The sequence below is a fragment of the Acanthochromis polyacanthus genome, chromosome 7 (assembly GCF_021347895.1).
Source record: "Acanthochromis polyacanthus isolate Apoly-LR-REF ecotype Palm Island chromosome 7, KAUST_Apoly_ChrSc, whole genome shotgun sequence".
Lineage (NCBI taxonomy): Eukaryota > Metazoa > Chordata > Actinopteri > Pomacentridae > Acanthochromis > Acanthochromis polyacanthus.
The window spans coordinates 22401912-22423978 of NC_067119.1; the positions used below are offsets into that span (position 1 = coordinate 22401912).

At 40.9% G+C, this 22067-nt stretch overlaps 1 protein-coding gene across 1 annotated transcript in view; it reads left to right on the forward strand.

Annotated features, from left to right (window-relative positions):
- Window positions 1-22067, forward strand: part of LOC110950597 (versican core protein) — a 47790-nt gene that overhangs the window by 3064 nt on the left and 22659 nt on the right. Inside the window, exons 4-7 of the mRNA XM_051950410.1 lie at window positions 81-208; window positions 2289-2582; window positions 8090-9340; window positions 17613-21995. Of these exons, the coding sequence (XP_051806370.1) occupies window positions 81-208; window positions 2289-2582; window positions 8090-9340; window positions 17613-21995 (6056 nt within the window). The remainder of the gene's footprint in view (window positions 1-80; window positions 209-2288; window positions 2583-8089; window positions 9341-17612; window positions 21996-22067) is intronic.

Genomic DNA, 22067 nt, shown 5'->3' on the forward strand with positions numbered 1-22067 from the left:
GAGGTGAAATGCTTTTGCACAAATGTAAGATAACGTGACCCGTGCCTTATAATGGATCTTTTGTTTCTCTGTTTATACAGATATCCCATTATAAAACCCAGAAAGGGCTGCTATGGCAACCTTCTTACCAAACCTGGTGTGAGGTCATATGGAACCAGGAAACCCACGGAGACTTATGATGTATACTGTTATGTAGACAAGCTTGATGGTAAGCTATGAGGTGTCATTTAGAGGCACTAACACACACACACACACACACACACACACACACACACACACACACACACACACACACACACACACACACACACACACACACACACACACACACACACACTCTGGCTGAATTAAGGAAACCTCCAAATTATTGCAGTGACAAAGCAAATGACTTTGGCAGCTTATAAAACTACTGTGGAAATGCAGTTAAATGCTTTGTTTGAATATTGACAAGTGGGTGACCTTTAATACATTTTAAACAATCTTTAATGTTGTTGAAAGGGAGCTGGGATTACAGAGAGGCTCTGAATGATATAACTCTAAGACGGGAATTGAAATTCATCCTCTACCAAAGTGGTTTTTGAAAAAGTCACAGCAAAAATGTGATAATGGGGATTTAAATGACTTTGGCACTGCTTATGGGAAGTCTTTACTTTTTAGCCAACAATCTCTTTCTGTCTGTTCATTATCCAGAATGTTATTGCTGATGGACTGAGCTCCACTTGGAGTGTTTTATTGCATTAACATCCCTCTTGTCACATCTTTTGCACAGACACCCCCCTGTGCTCACTCTTCTGGGATTTGTGCATTGCAGCCGTGTTTGTGTGCATGATATAGGTTTAAATTCATTTGGCACACTTTGCAAGTTGAAGCCATCCGTTAGTGTTGTAACATTAAAATGATCAGTCTTATGAGCAGACATAAACATCTGTATCTGCCAGGATGTGTTGCATCAGTAACTATGAACATACAGACATGTGCAAACACACACCCTCCAGAGACTATATATATCAACCTAATCATTATTGTGTGTCTTAGAGTGTAGAGAGTAACACAGAACTTGTGGGAAACGAGGGGAGAGAGAGGGATTAGATGCAATAATGGTCTTCCTCTGGAACTGAACATGGAAGATTGTGGTTGTATTTGTATGTGTTCTACACTGGTGGCAACCCACAAAGCCATGTATATTCATTAGCATCACAATGTTCACTGATATTATCCTTTATCTGTGATCTAGGACAGCAGGCATGCTTGTTGTAAGCGTTTTGACTTGTTGTTTTAAGTTGAACGGAAATATCAAATGTCATAATTTAACCATGAATATTAATCTAGGAGCTATAGGATCCAGGCTGAGATAAAATGTGGTGTTTGTGATGTAGTCTAGAGGAATTTGAGATATAGATGAAAAAGGAGCCACAACATTAATCTGCTGTGGTCCTTCAGTATGATATTTAAAGAGCAGAAAATGTCCAATAAAACTACTGCAAACATTGAAATGTGATTGTTGAAAGGTTGGCATGTCTGTTGTCTGCGTTGAAAAGGGAAGACATTCCTGGGTGGACAGCATCTTCTAATCTCAATACCCTTGTAAATCAATGGGATGAAACCAACATATTTAAAACATTACTAACGCCCAAGACTAAATGAAAACATGTAGCCAGTCAGCTCTCCTCTCCTGTAATGATGTTTGGTTTCAATTAAGATCATGCTTTCCCCTAGTTTTTCATTTATATTATCCTGTAAACAGAGACAAATGTTCATATTGTTCATTGTGCCTTTATGCCTTTATGAGAAAAGATCCATACAAGAATGTGAAGCAAGGAAAACAGAAGGTGTAGTTTAGATCTCTTAGCCACTGAGGGGAAAACCTAATGTCCTGAAGGACAGACACGTTCATTGACACGCCAGGCACATTGTCTACATTGCTATCCCACCTCAGATTAATATAATGAATGAACTACTGTTGTCCTAAATATGATCGGTGGGAGATGTTTTGGGTCCCTGCCCTGTGCAGCTGTGACTTTTGTCAGCTGTTTTGGCTTTTCTGAAAGGTCAAAATGGTCTAAAAATCTGTAGCCTCAGATTACTGTAAATGAGGACTGTTTGGTTCTGTTTTCACTTGAAATAATTTAAAATTAAGGATGGAATGACTGTGCATCTGCTAGTAATAAAGAGACTTACTTTGAGTATTATTTTTCTGTTGCTGTGACTATGAATAATTTGTCGCCATTCTGCCTTTATTTTGTGTTTCTGCATCCAGTCTTCATTGCATTTTGTCCTTTCTGATTCAGGTGAAGTCTTCTATGCTCCGGTGACCCAGAAGATGACGTTTGAAGAGGCCCGTGAAGAATGTAAAAAGAGGAAGGCTGTCTTGGCAAGTCCTGGCCAGCTCCATGCTGCTTGGCGACAAGGGCTGGACAGATGTGACTATGGCTGGCTCTCCGATGGCAGCGTACGACATCCTGTTGCGGTACCCAGGAACAAATGTGGAGGTGGCCTGCTTGGTGTCAGGACCATGTATCGCTACAGAAACCAGACCGGCTTCCCAGAACCAACAAGGAAGCTTGGGGCTTACTGTTTTAAAGGTAAAATGTCACCGCAAAGATATTTGTTGTTACTATTTAGTGTATATGTAGTATATCATGGAACATAGTCTTGCTTGTAAATGCTGAGTCATATGGTGTATGCATGTTTTGGTTTATAAAAGACAGACATGATTGAATGTACAGATCATGTTCTTGCAAAACCCGCTCTGACTGTAAAGCCCTATGATGTCATCTCCTACATTTATTTGCTTCTGCTTCCCCACCCTTTGATTTTCTGCTTCTTTGCACCACTGTACAGTTTCCCATGTCTGGACCAGACTAACAACCTGTGTCATCCTTTGTCAATTGTTCTGTTCAGTTTGGGTCTGTTTCATGCACTATGGCTGCACAGCTTCAATGACAACAACATGAGCAAAGCATAAGGGAGGATTTTCTTATGAGCATTGCATGTTATGTGCCAGACTACAGCGTCCTGTTGACCTCACTGTCTCTCATTTTAGTCTCCCGCCCATTTCGGAGGCAGCAAAATTAGCCAAGAGGAGAGTAAAATCACAGTGGTAAAATCTGTTTACTTTGAAAGCAGTGGACGTGCAAGTTATTTTTTTCTAATTGAGGTTTAATTTTCAATTCTTGCTAAAGAGTTTGAGAACAGATAGGATCTGTTTGGGTTTTTTTGAAATCTTTATTACTTCCAGCTGGACTAATCAGGACTCCTTAAGCTTTATCCTCACACAACCTCAATGGTTATGTGAAACAAACTGAAAAAGTTGATGTGCTCTCTTACTACTCTCAATATTTAACAAATCCTAAAGCAACCGGATCAGCTGTTTTTTCTGTAATGTTTCACTTAATGATAGCTTAGATATACACAGAAGTAAGAAACCATGATGAAGCAAACTTAGGCATCTATAAATAGTGACGCTTCCTGGTTCCCTGGAACTTCGCAGAATTAGACTAATCCCTCAGAATGCGGGTGCTCTTAACTAATCAGTATTCCCAGGGCAACACCAAACGACAGTTGATAATTGCCATTTAGAAGAGCGGCAAAAGTAACTAATACCACACCTGTCAGCCTTTTTAGACTCACTATCTAACTCCCTTTCCGTCTTTCACCTCTCATTTCCGCTGTCAGTTTGCCCTCTGTCATTCTCACTTGTACTTATCAGAGCAGACGTTTGGATAATGGACAAAGCTACTGCTGGACTTCTAAATTCAGTCATCCTTGGTGACCCCGACCTTTCCTTTCCATCTTTACAAATGAGAGGTTGGACAGATAAGCTGTCCACTGCCCGGCCATATACTGCCCTTGGGCCATGCTAACTCTCGCGGTGATAAGTCCCCATGGAGTTCAGAGTGCACACAAACAGGCCACCCTCACCTCCTGCTCTGTATGCTCCATGTCAGCCCTCTCAGTCGTGTTGTATTTACACCCCAGTGTAAGTGCTTTTCAAGTACCCCCGTTTTCCTGTTTTCCCACTATGCGTAATACCTCAGAAATGATATATAGCGTACACCTACATCACTTAGATTAGACAGACAAGGAGAAAGGAGGTAGATGCAGATAATTGGTCGCTGATTGGTCTTTGGATTGGCCTGAAGGCCTCAGTAACAGCGACAGCTTAAATGCGTTGGTGAGATAATGCACTCCCTCTGAGATCAGCCCTGTTTTTCCTGTTAGGGAAAAATGTGTCTCACACTTTACATCAGAGATAGTTTAATAAAGAAACGGTTCTAGTACGTCATAGTCAACAGCTGCCCTCACACATTCAGTCTGGGTCACTGAGGAAAGCTTTCTAAAGCTGTTTCACTGGTTTTTGTTGGTGTGAGTAAATGGGACAGCATAGGAGAACAGAGGGGCACTCAGGAGGATCAGAGAGAAGTTAAAAGGACTTGCTCATTAGTGTACACTAAATACTGTGGATGTGTTTAATACAATGACAAGACAAAATACAGGTTAACACTCAGATGAACTGCTGTGTACAGTAGAAAATAAAAATAGATCAACTCTAATAAAACCACGACTCCAGATTCCTTAAAGTTTATATGCGCTTTCATTCTTCTGTTACAGTCTCAGGGACTCTTATGCAGATCAGCAAATGTTTAAAGAAACACTCAAGGGGACTTGATTTTTCACAGAAAACATAAGAAACACTGGCCTCACTGGTACAGATAACTTTGGTTAGTTTCCCATCATTCCATTGCATATCAAAACTTTGTTCTGTAGCTTTCGGTCCACTTCTTTGGAAACATTACATGTGTTATTGTTATAGCTAAAGTTAAAGAATATTACGATTTAAGAGAGGAAGTCCTTCACACTAAGCTTTCTAGGAAACTCTGGAAACTCAGTGAATGTTAATGGTAAATGTCACACTGCTGCAGCTGGACCATATAGCTGCTTGGCTGCCTCATTGGGCTCGTCTCATAAACTGCTCGCTTGACATATATACAAGGTTTAATTTCACAGAATTCAGGTTTACTTATTTTATCTCTTACCAAATCTTACCACAAGTAATTTCAAGATGCTTTACACAGTGAGCTCTATTGAGAGAAACCCAACAATCCCCCCTTGAGGAAACACTTAGCAACAGATAGAAACTTCAGACAGAAGTAGGTTCAGGAAAAGCCACCATCTGCATTGACCTCTTGGGATGAGGGGAGAATGGAAAAAAGAAAAGATCAACATTTAAGAAACAGCAAACAGTAAACAAGTAGCCACAGATCTAAAGCATGCAGCTCCAGAACCAGAGATACCTTCAGAAGGATCTTGGTCAGAGCTTGGTCTCTAAGAGCTTTGTCTGTTAGGGGAAGGATTTTCATTTCTGTTCTGGAGTTTACAGAGAACCGATGCAAGAAGCTAATAGGAGGTAAATTCTCAGCCTGGTTCCAGTCAGTGCTTTCGCTGCACCATTTAGGATTAGTTGGAGGTTTTTCAGAGAGTTGAGACATCCTAGCAATAAGGAATTGCAGTAATCCAACCTACAAGTAGCATATACATGGACTTGTTGTTTGGCATTGCTTAGAGACACAATGTGTCTCATTTTGACAATATTAAAAGAAATGAAAGAAATTGAAAGTATGCCATCCAGAGACCTGATTTATGTATGCTTTAAAGGACACATCTTGGCCAAAAATAACACCAAAGTTTCTCACAGTGGAACTGGATTCCTAGGTAATGCCACCCAGAGTAATTACATGGCTTTAATGTGTGTCTCTGAGGTTTCTAGGGCCAAATGCAGTGACTTCAGTTTTCTCTGAATTTAGATGTAGAAAATTACAGGTCATCCAGGCCTTTATGTCCTTAAGACATGCTTGTAGTTTAACGAACTGGTTTGTTTCTTCTGGCTTCATAGAGAAATATAGCGTGTTCTATCTGCAGTGCAATGGAAAATTCTGTAGTGTTTCAATGAAATACAGGTTTTATTTATATTCACAAGGAACACTCTAACTAAAATTGGCTGGAGTGAGAGGACTAAAGGATAGCAGAGAGAACCTTAAAAATGACACATAAGAGAACAGTAAAAACTGGGTAGATTTGCGATCAGAAATATGGAAAATGTCGAGAGTCAGAAATACCGACAGAGTGGACAAAACACAAACTATGGGATAAAGACAGTCAATGACTTGGCATGGTGGCATAAAAATGCACAGGAAGTGAAAGTGAAGAAAATATAAGAGAGGTTCTAAGTGCATCATGGAGTTTCCCCAGTAGCCTTGGTCTATAGCAGCATAATGACGGGATGGTCCGAAGTTACCTGAGCCAGTACAAACTGTAAGCTTAATCACAAAAGAAAATTTCAAGCCTGATCTTAAAAGTAGAAGGCATGTCTGCCTCTTGAATCCAAACTTGACATGGGTTCCATCGAAAAAGAGCGTGATAGGGAAGGCCTTGACTCCCATTCTACTTCTAGAAACTCTATGAACCACAAATAAACCTGTTTCCCAATGTAACCTGAGAGAAACTTTTAGAAGGTGAAAAGTGTCTGCTCTGGAACAGTACCCAGAGGAACTGTAAGGCCAACTTTTGTGAGCATCGTAGAATCCCTGTAGCATGAACAAACTGGAACCTATTTGATAAATACGTTTAAAACCTATCGAGTGGGATACCTTTATTCCCAATGACATCTTCCAGTCTCTCTAATAAAATATTGTCATCATTGGTGTCAAATGCAGCACCAGGGTCTAGCAAGGCAAGTATAGAGGTGAGCCTATTGTCTGAGGCTATAGGACAGTTGTTGGCAACTTTTACCAGTATTTGATCTGCGCTGTAATGTACTCTGAATCCTGACTGAAGACGTGGATACAAACCATTCTGAGTCAATGATTCTAAAGTTGATTTGCTACAACTTTTCAAGGATTTTAGAAAGGTCGCTGTAATGAGGAAAACAGAAGCTTTTCCTAATGCCCTTTGATGTTCTGGCCCTTTAAAACTGGTAGATATGTCTGATGATCTCTTGGGAGATACCAGGGTTGCAACATAATAACCTAACATGACAAAGTGGCAAATATTTATTGTTGTGTTTCATCACAAGCCTTAAAAGTAGCCACAAACATTCACAGATCTTTACCAAATTTGACACCAACCATTTTCAGAGCAAAAGTTATTCGTCAAATTTTTTATTTTAAAAAACATTTGTCATTAACAGCAGTTGAACTTGGCATTGAAGGCACCAAACCAAAAGTGAGGGCAAATCTTATCAAAGCTTTGATGTGTTGATATCAAACCTGATATATGGATTTGGGATGCCTTCCTCAGGATGTGGAAGCCATTCGTGCCATTTGACAACTGGCCGGTGCTGCAGTAAGCTTTTTACCTCGTGTGTGTTGATGTGTTTCCCGTTTTTGTGTCAGGCGATACTTTGGGAGTTCCCAAAGATGAGACATGACGGACTGTGATGTCGTCGCTTACTGTCAGTGTTCAGAACCGTGCTTTCAACATGGTCAGAGTGAGCTGCCATGGTGACTGTGCCCTGCTGTGCTTGGCCCCCTCGTCGCTGTTTGCAGCTATACATTTATTAGGTTCTCATCAATAATTCATTTCATGTTGATTTTTGATTCATTTAATTTAGGTGGTCGGGGAGCAGACACATTCTCTATGGGGTTTTGGGAGTTTTGGGAGGGTCACGACTGTAAGGGAAGATCAGTGACACATATCAAAGAAGGTACTAAACTTGTAATCTGTTTTAAAGATTTTGTCAGTTTTACACATCATGGACACATCAAAATTGTGTCTTTCTATGTGTAAAACACAATGATTCAAATAAGGTGACTGACAAACTGCCTGTTGGATCTTTGTTTTAATGATTTCATCTTTCCTCACATCAGTATGATGTCTGTGTAACACAGAGTTAACCACTGACTAACTGGACCGGCAATGTGGTGGATGTGTATGGATTTTCAAATAGAATTTAAGACTGATAACAGCACATAAAAGTACCGGTCATGGTCTTGATAATTAATAATAATAATTATAATTATAGTTTCTCACTGATTGTTTTTGTTTCATCATTTCTGAGTTTTAAAATTATGTCCTTATATATGTTATATAGGAAGGACATGGGTGATCAACCAGATGTCCTTTGTGGATGTGTCCGTGGCAGCAATCACCACCAGCACAGCAGGTCCTACTACCATCCCTTTCCTCGAAACCACCACCAACATACTAACTACAACATCTGACACAGTATCAGATCCAGAAGAATTTCCAGACTCTCCAGCTACGAATCCTCCATCCTACCCTATGTTCTCCACCAGCATGGCTCCACCTCAGCCTACTCCAGCTGGCCAAGAAGAAGAGTTAATCACAACAGTTGCACCTACTATCAAAGAGGAACATGAGGACACAGAAGTTACAACTGCAAAAGACTTTGACATTAATGACTTTCTAAATCAGAGTACAACCTTTGAGGAAACTGTTCCACATCGTGGTGACACAATCTCAAAGCCCACAACAGACAGCACTGATAGCACAGTGTCTGTCGAGGACACAGACGATCACTCAGTGATTGAGATCAGCACAATACAACCTGATGTCCCCATACCAGATGACTCTCTCAGCACAGAGCCCATGTTTGCCGAGGGGAAGACAGAGGAAACTATTGTGGATTCAGGGATCACCACAGCGATGACCTCTGATGTTACTGACAGTCCAACTGAATCAACAGAATCGACCCATGAGGAAGAGCTCAGCTCCTCAGAGTCAACTTCATCAACATCAACCATTGAGCTTCAGTCAACACCACCTTTCCCAAACTATTATGATGAGATTGAGACTCATTATGCATTACACGCTCCACCACCTGCTCAGCCACCCGAACAAGACCTCTCGCCCAGCCCATCAGGCAGCACTAATATGGTTGATATAACTGATCAAACAACAATCCTCACACCTCTTTTCGATGATACCACCTTTATGTGTGACACCCAGTCTGGTAGTGAGGTGGAGATAACCACCACAGAACCACCAGAGACCACCAGCACTGCAACACAAACTACACCCCAAACACAGGATGCACAGACACTGGTCACATCTGCAGCCGCAACATCTACTGTTGCTCTGATTGATAGTGAAACCTCTGTCGAAGATGAGACATTGTTAACAACTGTTCATATCTTTGATGAGTCCACCACTCAGGTGCCAGAACACAGTGGTGACACCCTCACTGAGTCTGACACAGTAACAGAGATTGGCACAGAGTTCTTCACATCCACTCCAGTGGCTTCAACTGCATCCAGCACAATCACTTCTCCAGTTGCAGTGGTCAGTGATGAGCAGTCCATCCAAATGCAGAATGTATCAGGTAAGACACCAACAATACCTTAAATATTCATGTGAAATATTTAAATTCAATGCAGATTTAATTTCATTGACATTCAGATTTGGTTATTTGAATAATGCATGCCTATTTTATCTTTATTTGACTACAAAAATGGTGTGGTACATTATTGTTGCATCTTATTTATAGACTGGTTTTTAATAATGTTGCTGTGCAATAGCTGGGGCTTGGGGGCAGCAGTGCTGTTCAGGGTGTTGAAGACAAAGCTTGACTTTGACTGTTGTAGAGGATCTGTAGTTAATGCACAGTAAATGTGCAGTGGTTGGAGTCAACTGATCAAAGTAAGCATAGCAAAGTCAGGGTATTGGGCCTCTTCTTGGGCATTGTATTGACATGCAGTATAATCAAATAGATGTTTGGAATCTATTATCCTTTTTTGCTGTATGATTGTACTGTTATTTTTAACTGTGAAACAATAAGTTTCAGTTCTGGTTCAGTGACTTGATCTCTTACATATACAGTAAAACACATGCAGGTTCAGTGTGCTAGCACTCATGTTTGCCTGGTGGGTCAACTTTCAGCTTAAATGTTCTTCAACAGTCAGTCAGGTTAGTGTTTTTTTTTCCGGCTCCCTGCAGCTCATGTTTACGTTTTTATGTTATCAGTGTGAACTGCTGCTGAAAGACTACTTAGCCTTAGGTGAGCAGATGTTCTGATAATTATTTTGACAAAGGCAAAGAAAAGAGGTGGGAAGGATATATGAGGAGAGACAGAAAACAAACAAATGACACAAAAAGGCAGATTTGGAGAAAATGTGACAAGGATTGTCATGAATGAAATGCTATTTTAAAGCTTAGTGTAAAACATAATTCACTGAGGTTGTTTGCATTATCAGTCAATATCAGATTTTAAAATCAAGCAGCAGAAAGATTATCATCAAGCTTTGCTATTAAAGCTGCATTTCATTTAAATTAAGACCTATAAGCCTTGAGAGTAACAGAGTGTAAATCACTGGTAAATGTAGAATCAATAAACCATTTGAATGTTTGAGGTAATTACTCTATCACAATAGCAAAACCCTTTGGACAGTTTTTTTTTAAATTTAGAAGTGATGTTCCATGTTTCAAGTATTACTAAAATGTTGGTATATAAATTATGTTAAGTATATTAATACAGGTGGGCTACACAGTAGAGTAGTGGTTAGCACTTTCGCCTTGCAGCAAGAAGATCCCCGGTTTGCGTTCCGGCTTTCCCGGGATCTTTCTGCATGGAGTTTGCATGTTCTCCCTGTGCATGCGTGGGTTTTCTCCGGGTACTCCGGCTTCCTCCCACAGTACAAAAATATGCTGAGTTTAATTGATAACTCTAAATTGTCCGTATGTGTGAATGTGAGTGTGATTGTTTGTCTGTGTATGTAGCCCTGTGACAGACTGGTGACCTGTCCAGGGTGTCCCCTGCCTTCACCCAAGTCAGCTGGGATAGGCTCCAGCCCCCCCGCGACCCTAGTGAGGATAAAGCGGTGTATAGAGAATGGATGGATGGATATTAATACAGACAGATGTTGAAGATATTTGGTTACAGTAAAGCACATATTGAGGCCTTTTCAGGTCAATGGAAAGATTGTAATGATAAAATGGAGAAAAATATCTGTTATAGAAAAGCTGCAAAATTCTGATTTAGTGGGAGTCCAGAAGCTGGTGAGAGTTGCAAAGGAGCAAGCTGCCATACAGCAGACATCAAAGTTGTCTAAAGGCCTTCTTATCATATAAACGTTGCACCAATTTTCAAAATTATCAGCAGCAGAAATATTAGGCATATATTTCAGAGAGAGGTTGACTCTTTGTTGCCAACATCTAGTGGCCATCAGTGGCATTGCACTTCATGGTATCCCGAGGCTTTGTAGAGCCAATAGCATATGATCTCACAGGCAAACAGCAGCTGCACCAGTTTTATTCCTCAAATTTTCTCTGTATCTGAACTTCAGATATTGTCATCATGACTCATTGCCTGTCCCTGAAGAACAGCTTGTGTAGAGGAAAGAGATCAGCTGAGTTGGAAAGGATGCAAGTGAATGAACTAGTTATTTGGCAGAATCTGATTTTGAGCACAACTTTGTGGTAGGTGCTAAGTCTGCCTTAGAGAGCACTAATCTGGAGTACAAATTATACACAATCAGTGTACTCAAGTGCTCATGATGACGGTGTATATTCATTACATGGCTTGTATGCCCGTCTGTGCATGCACAGTATTATATGTAAAAGAGATACAAAATGTGTATCTTTTGTGTATTTGTAGTGCAAATAACTATGCATTTGCAGTATTTCTCTCCTTGTGTATGCATGCATCTACTTACTGACAGCCAGGCTGGCAGTAACAGAGGTGTGTTGGCAGTCTACCTGAGTAAGCACAGATGCCTGTTTTCAGCACAGACTGGACACCACCTCAAGAGTGATGTCATTGCTAACTCACAGTCTCCTTCTCTGTCAGGACAGCTGGAAGCTGCCTGACCAGAGCGAGTGATCATAGCAACTTCTACTGCTACATCATGTGATGTAGCTCAGCTGAGACACTCAAGGTCTCTTTTCTACCCTCCCAGTTTATGTGGGAAAAGCCTGTGGAAAATATTGTGGCATGGGGAGATGTGTGTTTTCTGGCTGCATGGTAACAAGCTGTACGATAATTTTAGGGTGTTAAAAAAATTAAAATATTGGTCATTGGGTATTTAGTGTTGCCCAAAACCTGTTTCTGATTAATTGATGACAATTTAATTTACTAGTTACCAAGTGTTTATATGGCATATTATGATATGTTGAAACGTTGATGCCGTGAGGCGAAATGTCACACAACAATTCACAAAACCACCCATAGTACATTCTGACTGGATTTGAAAGCCTTGCTAAACTGATTCTAACTATAATACTTTGAAATTTTCGGAAATTCATGCATTTCTCTGTTAAGTGTTGCACTGGTAGACTGACACAATGCTATTGTAAGCAGATTAAAAATAAGGCTATACCAAATGAATGTGTTGGCTAAACTTAGAAAAAATATAGAAAAGTTCATAGTTAAAGGTATTTAATGATTGAAATTGTGTGTTTCTATGTTATTTATTTATTCATTGATTAAGACTGCTGTTACCTCCAGTAATGTTGGACATGCAGCAGTTCAAGAAAACTGGTTGCTGCCATATTCAGTTATCTGATGATGTGAATGCTTAAAATAGTAAAGATGCGGACTGTTTTCCGTCATTACCTTTACTCCCAGAAGAGCTTTCATTGCTTGAAGTCCCTAAAAAAAACTCATCTCTGTGTATCAAAGTTACATATTTAGAAATAAGATTAGTTTTTCCCATGAAATAGTCCTTAACTGTCTTAAAATGGATTAGATGTATTTCTACGCTGCTGTTTATTTTAGTATTTATGAGTTCCTACCTTGTCCCTCCCCACTTATTGCAGCTCAGGCAAACCAGCTCACCTACAACTCTGATCAAACACTCTAAAATGTCTTCTGGTATATTAATAAACACCATATGGACATGTTAACAAGGTACAAATTGGATTTTCACACCTGTAGCTGTATATTGCATACATGTAACATTTTCGTCCTTAAAGCTGCTGTCCGGAGTTTCCGTTTGTTTTCAATTTATGTATCATTTTTTAACAAAGCTTAAATGTGTTAGTCTAGTTCGATACTATAATATAAAGTTAGTATAACGCGATATGAAAATTTATTCCTGAGCTCCGCCTTCCTCTCATAGACCCCCATGTTATTCCAAAAAGCGCCGGTCGCTGCCGACCAATCAAGTTCGAGCTTCAGCTTTGTCATGCTGTCAATCAACAGTTACGCGCACAGCAAGCAAGCCCATGCAGAGCTGTGGGAGAGCTCCGCACTACGCAACCGCGCGCACATTTGTTTTGCTTGTGGAGGAGAGAGCATCAGGGCTCAGCAACTTCCAGAAAAGTTACCAATCCCATGGCTTGTCAGGCCAAGAGACTGCAGGGCGTTTTTTGGCTCGGGGTGCTCGCGTCGCTCCCCGACCACGGCCTCCATAGCCCGCCTGACGGCTTCGTTTAGATGCCCGACCTCTGGAGGAAGATGTTGGGGCGTCTGGGACATACTCTTCGTCAGAGGAGTCATGCAATTCTGAACTCTAGATAGAAATAAATAAACAATGTAACACATATACACGCGTAAATGCACTAAGTTTGATAAACAACGTCATCGAGAGGGATACACGAGTGTAATCACATATTGAAACTTTACTCGTTCGTCCTAGCAGATTCATGTTATTTTGGTATTAGGACAAGTTAGACTCAATACAGCATTCTAACGTAATTCCTTTATTATTTACTAAATGTACTAAATGTAGAAGAGGGGAAAACAGCAAAAACAGGCGAGATGCTGCAGCACTCCGGGCACTTCTCTCATGTACTGCGCGCGTGCACAAATAAAGGTGCGAAATCAGAGGGAGGGAGGGTGGGACCAACAGTGTTTTGGGAGACGCTGCGATTCAAACTCCGGACAGCAGCTTTAACTCTCTGCCAGAAAGAAAACAAGTGTATTTCCCAAAATGTTAAACTAGTTCCATAAATGCTTTCCTTGATTACAATGATAGACTCAGATAAGCTGGTTGTGGATAATTGGATACAGAATATAGACTGCACTGGCACACAAGTGCTGAACTCAAATTTGTCCTGTTTGTTGCCCTTACAGTTGTGTTTGTGCTTGACTCTGCCATGAAGATTATATCAACTAGAAATGCTGCATGTGTGTGTGTGTTTCTTGTGTAGTGAAGGATAGTATGTGAGTGTGTGTGGGTCAGTCATGTGCATCCATTGTCTGAGTTCCCAGGCCTGACCTAGACTTCTAACAGGTGTCTCTCTGCAAAGCTGTGCTGGTGCAGGTGTCACTGGTTGCAACCAATAATCTTTTTAAATCATCATTTGTGGGAAACAGAGAGAGAAAGGCGGGGCTAGGGGCAGAGGGCAGATGGAGACGCAGGAAGAAGGAGTAAAGTTTGTCTAGCAAAGAATTACAAGTTTTTGTTCTTGGGTAATCACTTCCTCCTCTTTGCTTTCACAGTAAACACTTGTAAACAGCCCAGGCCCAAATGGACCACACTGTAAATTTTTGGATTAACCACAGCTCTCTTATTGCCAACTGTTATGATATTTGTTAAAAACAGGATGAAATGACTCAACTCAAAGCTTTTTTTATATGGACAAGCAACATGAAACAGGAGTCCATGCTCTTGTAGGGAGGCTGGACAGATGAGTCACAGAGATGAAGGTGATTTATGGAGATGAAGAGCTGTTATGTGTTTATATTAGTTAACCCCCCCCCCCCCCCCCCCCCCCCACACACACACACACACACACACACACACATATCATGATGATGGTCAGTACCAAAGAGAAAGCCATGGACTCGAGTCATTTTCTGAGATCAAAAGGTCACAATTTGCATCTATTATTTTTTCAATGAGTGGGTTTTGTGTAGTAGCTTGAAGTCACTAACCCTTAGAGGAGGTGGATCACTTCCAGCCAGACAACATCCCGTTTATTTATTTGAACACATAAACCCATCGGAGGCAACGTGGTGTAGGTGGATCATGATAATACTGCTGAAACGAGAACTGAACGCTGCTTCTGTGTTAGACTTAAAATTAGGAGCAGATGGCTGACATCTGAAATCACTTCAGGAAAGCTGTATTTAGATCATATACAGGGAGTGGGCACAATAACATGAACACTTTTACAGTATTCAGATTAGTAATTGTACATAGAGCTTAAGTTTGTGATGATCATAATGTCTGGATTTCTTTTAGGAATTGGACACAAATATTAAAATTCTGTCATCTTTTTATATTTTAGAATATGCTGTGGATTTGGAATATGTTGTTTTGGATTGTTATATGATATTTATGTGCTGCACCCCATTTGCATTGAAATATATTGTCAAATGTCTCAACAAAGCATTTAACAGTAATGATATATGTCATAGGCCATAATTGTTGCTGACAACCTAATATACTATAGTTATTATTTTCTGTGATCCATCTGCTGTCCTTTTCTCAGTGAAAGCAAAACTATTTTACATCCCATATAATTTATTTTGTAAATATTATTAGGATTATCTTTAGTACATCAATGAATGAACACTTTGTTAGTGTTGTTGAAGGACATGTCTATGGTCAAGTGACCTCCTGATAGTGTTTTCTTTTCATAACAATTTCGAATATAAATCATCCAATTATGGTTTGGATAAAATTTAGACACTAACTCGGCCAAGGCTTATAAATATGTTGGAGAGAGATTTATTTGCCGTGTTTTGCAACGTTTGTTTATTTGGTACTTTGTTGGTTTAAAAGAAATAGTTGATGGAACACTCATAAGAACTGTGAATGCTTTGTTACGGTGATGAAAAATCAACTTGATAGTATTTGCAGAGTAGGTCCTATGCTGAGCTTCACAAGTGTGCAGATACTTTTAGTATAAATGTTTGCGTGAAGGTTTTTAAAAGCTTGCAATATTCTGCACATTACTTTGTTTAAGATACAGTATGTATCAGCTTTTTGTCTCACAAATACACTAAGTAATCCATAAATTGGAGAATGCAGAACTGACTGATATACTTTAACAGTGATCAGCGTGTTGCCACTTAAAAGGCAGAATGTGATGAAGTTTAAATATTATATATTTATATTGTTTGAAGAGGTATGCAAAATTTTTGGATCTAGTATTACAGTGTCTTACAGCTAAATATTTTGCAACAAAGATAACTAGAAAAGCACTCAGAGAGCGCAGTACTCCGCCAAGGCTGCTCAGTTGACGTATCATTTCCGACCGAAGAAATCTTCAATAAAAAATGACCTTGTGCTGAGCACAGGTGTGTGTTTTGCTTGTCTACATTATGTATGGATACCGAATCCTTTGTAAATTACTTTTATAAAGGTCTGTTGATCAGTTCATCACTTCTTGCAAGGCTTTGTTTTGCTGGTGTTAAAATAACCGTTCCCTCCATGCTTTTATTTTGAAGGCATATTTTTAATGTTACGGGCTTTCATTGTGACACCATTCAACCGGGACAGAAAGTCTCTATCTAAGAAGCAGTTTCTAAAGTCCAAAATTCAGGTAAAGATGGAAGGAAATTGGTTCCACCCTGTTGCTGTCTAACGCAAAGGATGTGTATAAACTTCTAAGCATCTTGCTGGAATTGGAAAAAGCTATTACAGTGTTTCTTGACGAAAAGAGTGAAGGAGAGAAAGGTGAATTTGTGCTCAGAATAAGGCTGACGGCTGAACGTTAATAAAGGCTTTGTGAAACATCAGTATGATTCACCATTATCTGGCTGGGGTTTGCTACATTGCGTGACCTAAATATGTAGCGGGCAGCAGGAATTGATGGCACTCAGAAACACCCCCACAGTTTAATCTGTTGTTCCTTGTATGATTTCCGATGAATAAATCACGGTGGATTTGTAGTAGGATCGCAATCATGTGATCGTCAGCAGGTAACTGACAGTGTTCACTTGTCATGGTAACAGCTATGCTGTGCTGGCAGCTGTATCTCACAATGGGAAATCCTTAACAAATCTGTGGATCCAGACTATCGACCACATGACTGCCGAAATCTAATGAGGTGGTCCTTGTGTCATTTCTGACCATCCCTGAAAATTTCATCCAAATCCATTAGTCCTTTTTTGAGTAATGTTGCACACAGACAGACAGACAGATTCACAGACAAACATACACTGATTGTCACATAACTCCGCTGCGTTCTTTGGCGGAGTAATAAAAGGAGAGATTCTGACTGTTAGTTCCAGTTTGGGAGAAGTTCCAACTAAATCCTACTTTTCAGTTTAGACAACATTCATGTCTTTTAAACTGCATGCTCTTGTTTGTAAGGCTGGCTTTTTGTTTAAAAAAAGTTTTATGATAAACCAAGCTGAGAACACACCACGGCTATTTTCTTAGACATGACAAAAGTACCACTGGTACCACCAGAGTCCTGTAGTGTTTATTCCTGTGACAAGAAAACTGAATTTAATGTGTAGAATGGGCTGAATTCCTGATAAAATTAACATTTAGATTAATCTTTTAAACAGTATGTGCTACATGTAAAGCGTGTGATAGTGTGCATACGTGTATGTCATACCCACCACTCCCAGGAGTTTAGACATGAAACGCAAACAGTGATTCTTAGTCTTTCTTGAATAAGTATGCATATTGTATGTTTAGTTGCTTTGCAATCAAATTGTCACAATTTGCTCTTATTTTCCTTTTTTCTTCTTGCAGTTGATCAGGCTCAACAGCTGCAAGATTCTCAGTTACCTCCGATACCAGTTGTGCCTGACCACCCCACCCCATCCATAGCCGATGGTGAGCCGAGCCTTCAGACTGGAGACCGTGACCCTTTCCCCGCTGCCACTGTAACCATCACTCCAACTGTCAGCTTTATAAACGGTAAACAGGAGATCACCCTGGAGCCAAAGAGCCAGGAAGGGAAAGAAGCTAAAGGTACTGAGATTATGACTAATGTGACAACTCTAGGAGCTAGTGATGAAATAACTACAGTGCTCGATTATAGTTGGACCGTTGCCCCTGGTGATAGCTCCACTGAATCTACAGAGGAACCCACATCAACACTGACAACCTCTACAGAGATCCCAGATGTTGATGAATATGGCTCCAGTATGATCCCAATAGTGGAGTCAACACCTCCTCACATTGAGGATGAGCTGACCACAAAAGGCCTAGCACAAACAGACATACCCTCAGCTCCAGCCTCAACAGTTGTGGACGAGGCTTCATCAAAAATTACACAGAAACCTGACATTTCCCCAGCTGCCACAGATACCACTGACTTTGTTCCTACAGTAACTCCAGCTGACACAGAGACCACCAAAGGAACTGAGGAAACCCAAACAACAAAGCCTCATACGGATAGCTCTGTCAGCACCATGTCTGTACAAGAAGAGGTGAGCGTGTCGGGGTCTACTCCCACGGATGTGAAAAGTGACTCAGACGTAACTCTGAGCGAGAAACCTAGAGATAAATCCCCTGTTACCTCTGCAACTGAACTTTACTCAGTGAGAGATAAAGCTGAAACCACAATGGAAACAAAAAGCACATCTGCCACTCCAGCTGCTGAAGACAGCACTCAGTCTGCTTTACAGACTGTGTATACTCCCTTGTCTGATGATGCTGATGGGAAAACACCAACATTAACTAGTGACTCACAGGGCCCCACTCAAGATGTAAAGGGAGGGACAGAGATCCAAACCCCGAAAGAATTTGCCTTCAGCGCAACGACTCCTTCAGTATTTAGTGGTTCAGGATCTCCTGAACAGATAGCCAAGACTGAGTCAACACCAGCTGTAGATATAGACAGCACTGAATCATCAGCATCTGCAGCACCTACTCAAGCTGAAACTTCAGAGAGTAGATTCACAAGTCAGGCAGGGAGCACAGTCAGTCAAGCACCTTCTATCTCACCTACAGAGAAAGTTGCAACTGATGCAATGTCTAGACCAGGTGAAGAGGGTTCAACAGTCCAAACAGTAAATATGTTTCCAACCAACCCACAATCACATAGCTCTTCACTGATAACTACAAAAAATCCAGTTCCACAGGAGAGTGAAATAACATCATACACATTACAAACAGCTGACGCGGATAAAGCATCTAGTCCTGCCATAAGTGTGATGGATAAAACTTCTGCACCCTCCACTCCACAAGAGGATGAAACAAAAACTACTTCCTCTTATAAATCCACTGCAACAACTGATTCTCCATTATACAGTGCTATTGAAATTATCAAGACAACGGTGGCCTCATTTACTGCATTATTCAGTCAGTACTCATCACAAAGTGCGCCAGTAATTACTGAATTGCTTGAAGAGAAACAGGGTTCAAGTGAAGAAATTGTCACAAGTGTCACAGATATGAAGGCTTCAACAGATCAAACTTCCTGGTCTGTACCCACCTCTGCTTCTTCTGTTAAACCTGATGAGTCTCTTTCGACTGCAGTTTCAACTGTGAAATTATCAAGTGTAGCTGTTGACACTGCTCAAACACAGTCTTTTTCCGTGAATCTTACAGAGACAGGTACATTGCATCCTAGCACTGCTGGAGAGATTGCAGATGGCCAGACACCAGGGACAAAAATAACAGAAGCTACAGTACCACCTTCAATGCTTAGCACAGAGAAAGCAGTTACAGGAACAAAACAATATGGACAAGCTCATGGTTCAACCACAGCTGGCACCACAGTCAGCTCGAAAGACTATACATTATCACCTGACATATCAAAAAGTGACATTACGAAAGGAACAGCAAAGCCTTTAGAGTCTGAAATAACATTAAAGACAGATACTTCTGAAATCAGTATGGCCCCAACTTCCCCCCCATCATATAGCACAGGCAGTGAAGTAACCAATGAACGGACAGAAACATTCATTTCAATGGAACCAGTAGCGAGTGGCAACACAGACATAGATATCAGCACAGTGCCACGTTTAGTAAAAGAGGTGAGCTCTGAACGTCCAACAACTGCATCAACTGTGTTTAGTAGTGAGAGCACAACATTGACAGTATTGACCACAGTGTCTTTGGTCACAAAAACAGAGATTCCAACAATGACAGCATCACTTGAAACCCAAACTCATGAAGAGACTTCAGATGAAGAGACAACTAAGACATTTATCACAGACTCCACATCTGTTCCATCTTCATCATCAAGCTCAATAACCATGTCTCCAAGTGTGTTGTCTGTTGCAGATTCAACTGCTGGACAAAATGAAGCTAAAGACATTAGCAGCCAGACCTCTGTTGATGATTCCATTCCTTCCATCAGTGGATCAACTTTGGAACCTGAATCAACATCCTTCTTTACTTCAACTGAAACAGAGATGTCAAAAGGTCAATCATTGGACTATACTGCAGAATCATTTGATGTATCAACCAATGTCTCTTCCGTCACGAGGAAAGATACACCAGCAGTGACACAGGCAAACCAAACTGAATCAACTGAGATCCCCAGCAAACACACAACAGTTCCAACAGGCTCCTCATTATTCAGCACAGAGACACCAGCAACAGTTCCTGTTGAGGAACATGACAGTTCTCCCACAGATGAAACAGGAAAGGCTTCAGTATCTCCTGTTACGGACAAAACGGAGGAATCTTCTGTCATTACAACAATAGATGGAGATGATTCAGGAGACCAAACCACAGACATGTTTACAGCATCCGCTTCTGTCAGACTGACATCTTCATCTCTATACAGCACTGAGGCACCGACAGCGCAGTCACTTGGAACAGCAGACACACTTGAAACAGAAAAATCTGCAATGACATCTCGTAGTGAAGAACCATCAGTATCCTCGGTCTCTGATGAGAAAGTAACAAGCCCTTCAACAGTGTCTCCAAGTGTGACTTCTGTTACATCATCCACTATTTCAGACATTGAGGATGACGGTATTGGCAGTCAGTCAACAATGGTGGAGTCTGTTCCTTCCGTCAGTGGCTCAACCTTGAAACCTGAAACACAATCATTTCCTATTACCACTGATACAGAGCGTTCTGGAGACAGCCCTGCTGATTCCACTGAAGGCACAAGCATCACAGCAACTAGTGTCTCATCAATGTTGAGTACATTATCACCATCAGTGACAGCATCACATACATTTGACACAAGTGATACCTTGATAACAGGTGTAACATCAGTTACATCCCTCCATAGTACAGAGAAACCAACATCATTGTCTCCTGACACACATGAGACAATTGCCACCAGTAAGTCTGATGACGCATCAGTGACACCATATGAGAGTTCTTCTCTGCCAACAACAGATGAAGAGTCCTCACGGGGTGAGTCAACTGAGACCTCCAGCACAGACTCTTCCTCTGCTACAGCTTCATCATTGTTTAGCACTGAGAAGACGACAGCACTGCCAGATGAGGAGCTTGAAAGTGCACTCACAGAACAAACAGAGAGAGCTTCAGTGACTTCAATTACAGACAAGTCAGAGGACAGCACTGTTCTCACTCCAGAAGATGAAAAGATCTTCATTCAGACATCCTCTTCGACAGTGTCTCCATTCAGTTCTGAGCCACCAAGAACAAATATACCTATGGCAATAGGAAGTGAAGTCACAGATCAGACTCTGATGACTTCGCCCTCAGAACAACCATCTGTCTCTCCAATCTCTGATGTTACATCAATTTCTGTGTCTCCAAGTTTGTCCTCCGTTACATCATCGTCTGCTGTAGACATTGGGGATGAAGATCTTAGCAGCCAGCCCTCTGTTGATGATTCCATTCCTTCCATCAGTGGATCAACTTTGGAACCTCAATCAACATCCTTCTTAATTTCAACTGATACAGACAGCTCTGGAGACCAAAGATTGGACTATACCACCGAATCACTTATTGCATCAACCATTGTCTCCTCCATCACCAGAAAAGCTACACCAGCAATGACACTGTCAATTGAGACTGATACAAGCCATGTGTCTGAAACAACCATCACTGCAGCTTCGTCTTTCTACAGTACTGAAATACCGACATCAGTGTCACTTGATACTCAGGAGACTGTGACCAAAAGTAAGTCTGACGATGATTCAACAGCACCAGAGGAAATTACAACATGGTCAACAATACATGAAGAGGGTTCAGGTGACCTAACAACTGAGATTTCCAGGAAACACACCACAGTTCCCACAGATTCCTCATTATTCAGCACAGAGA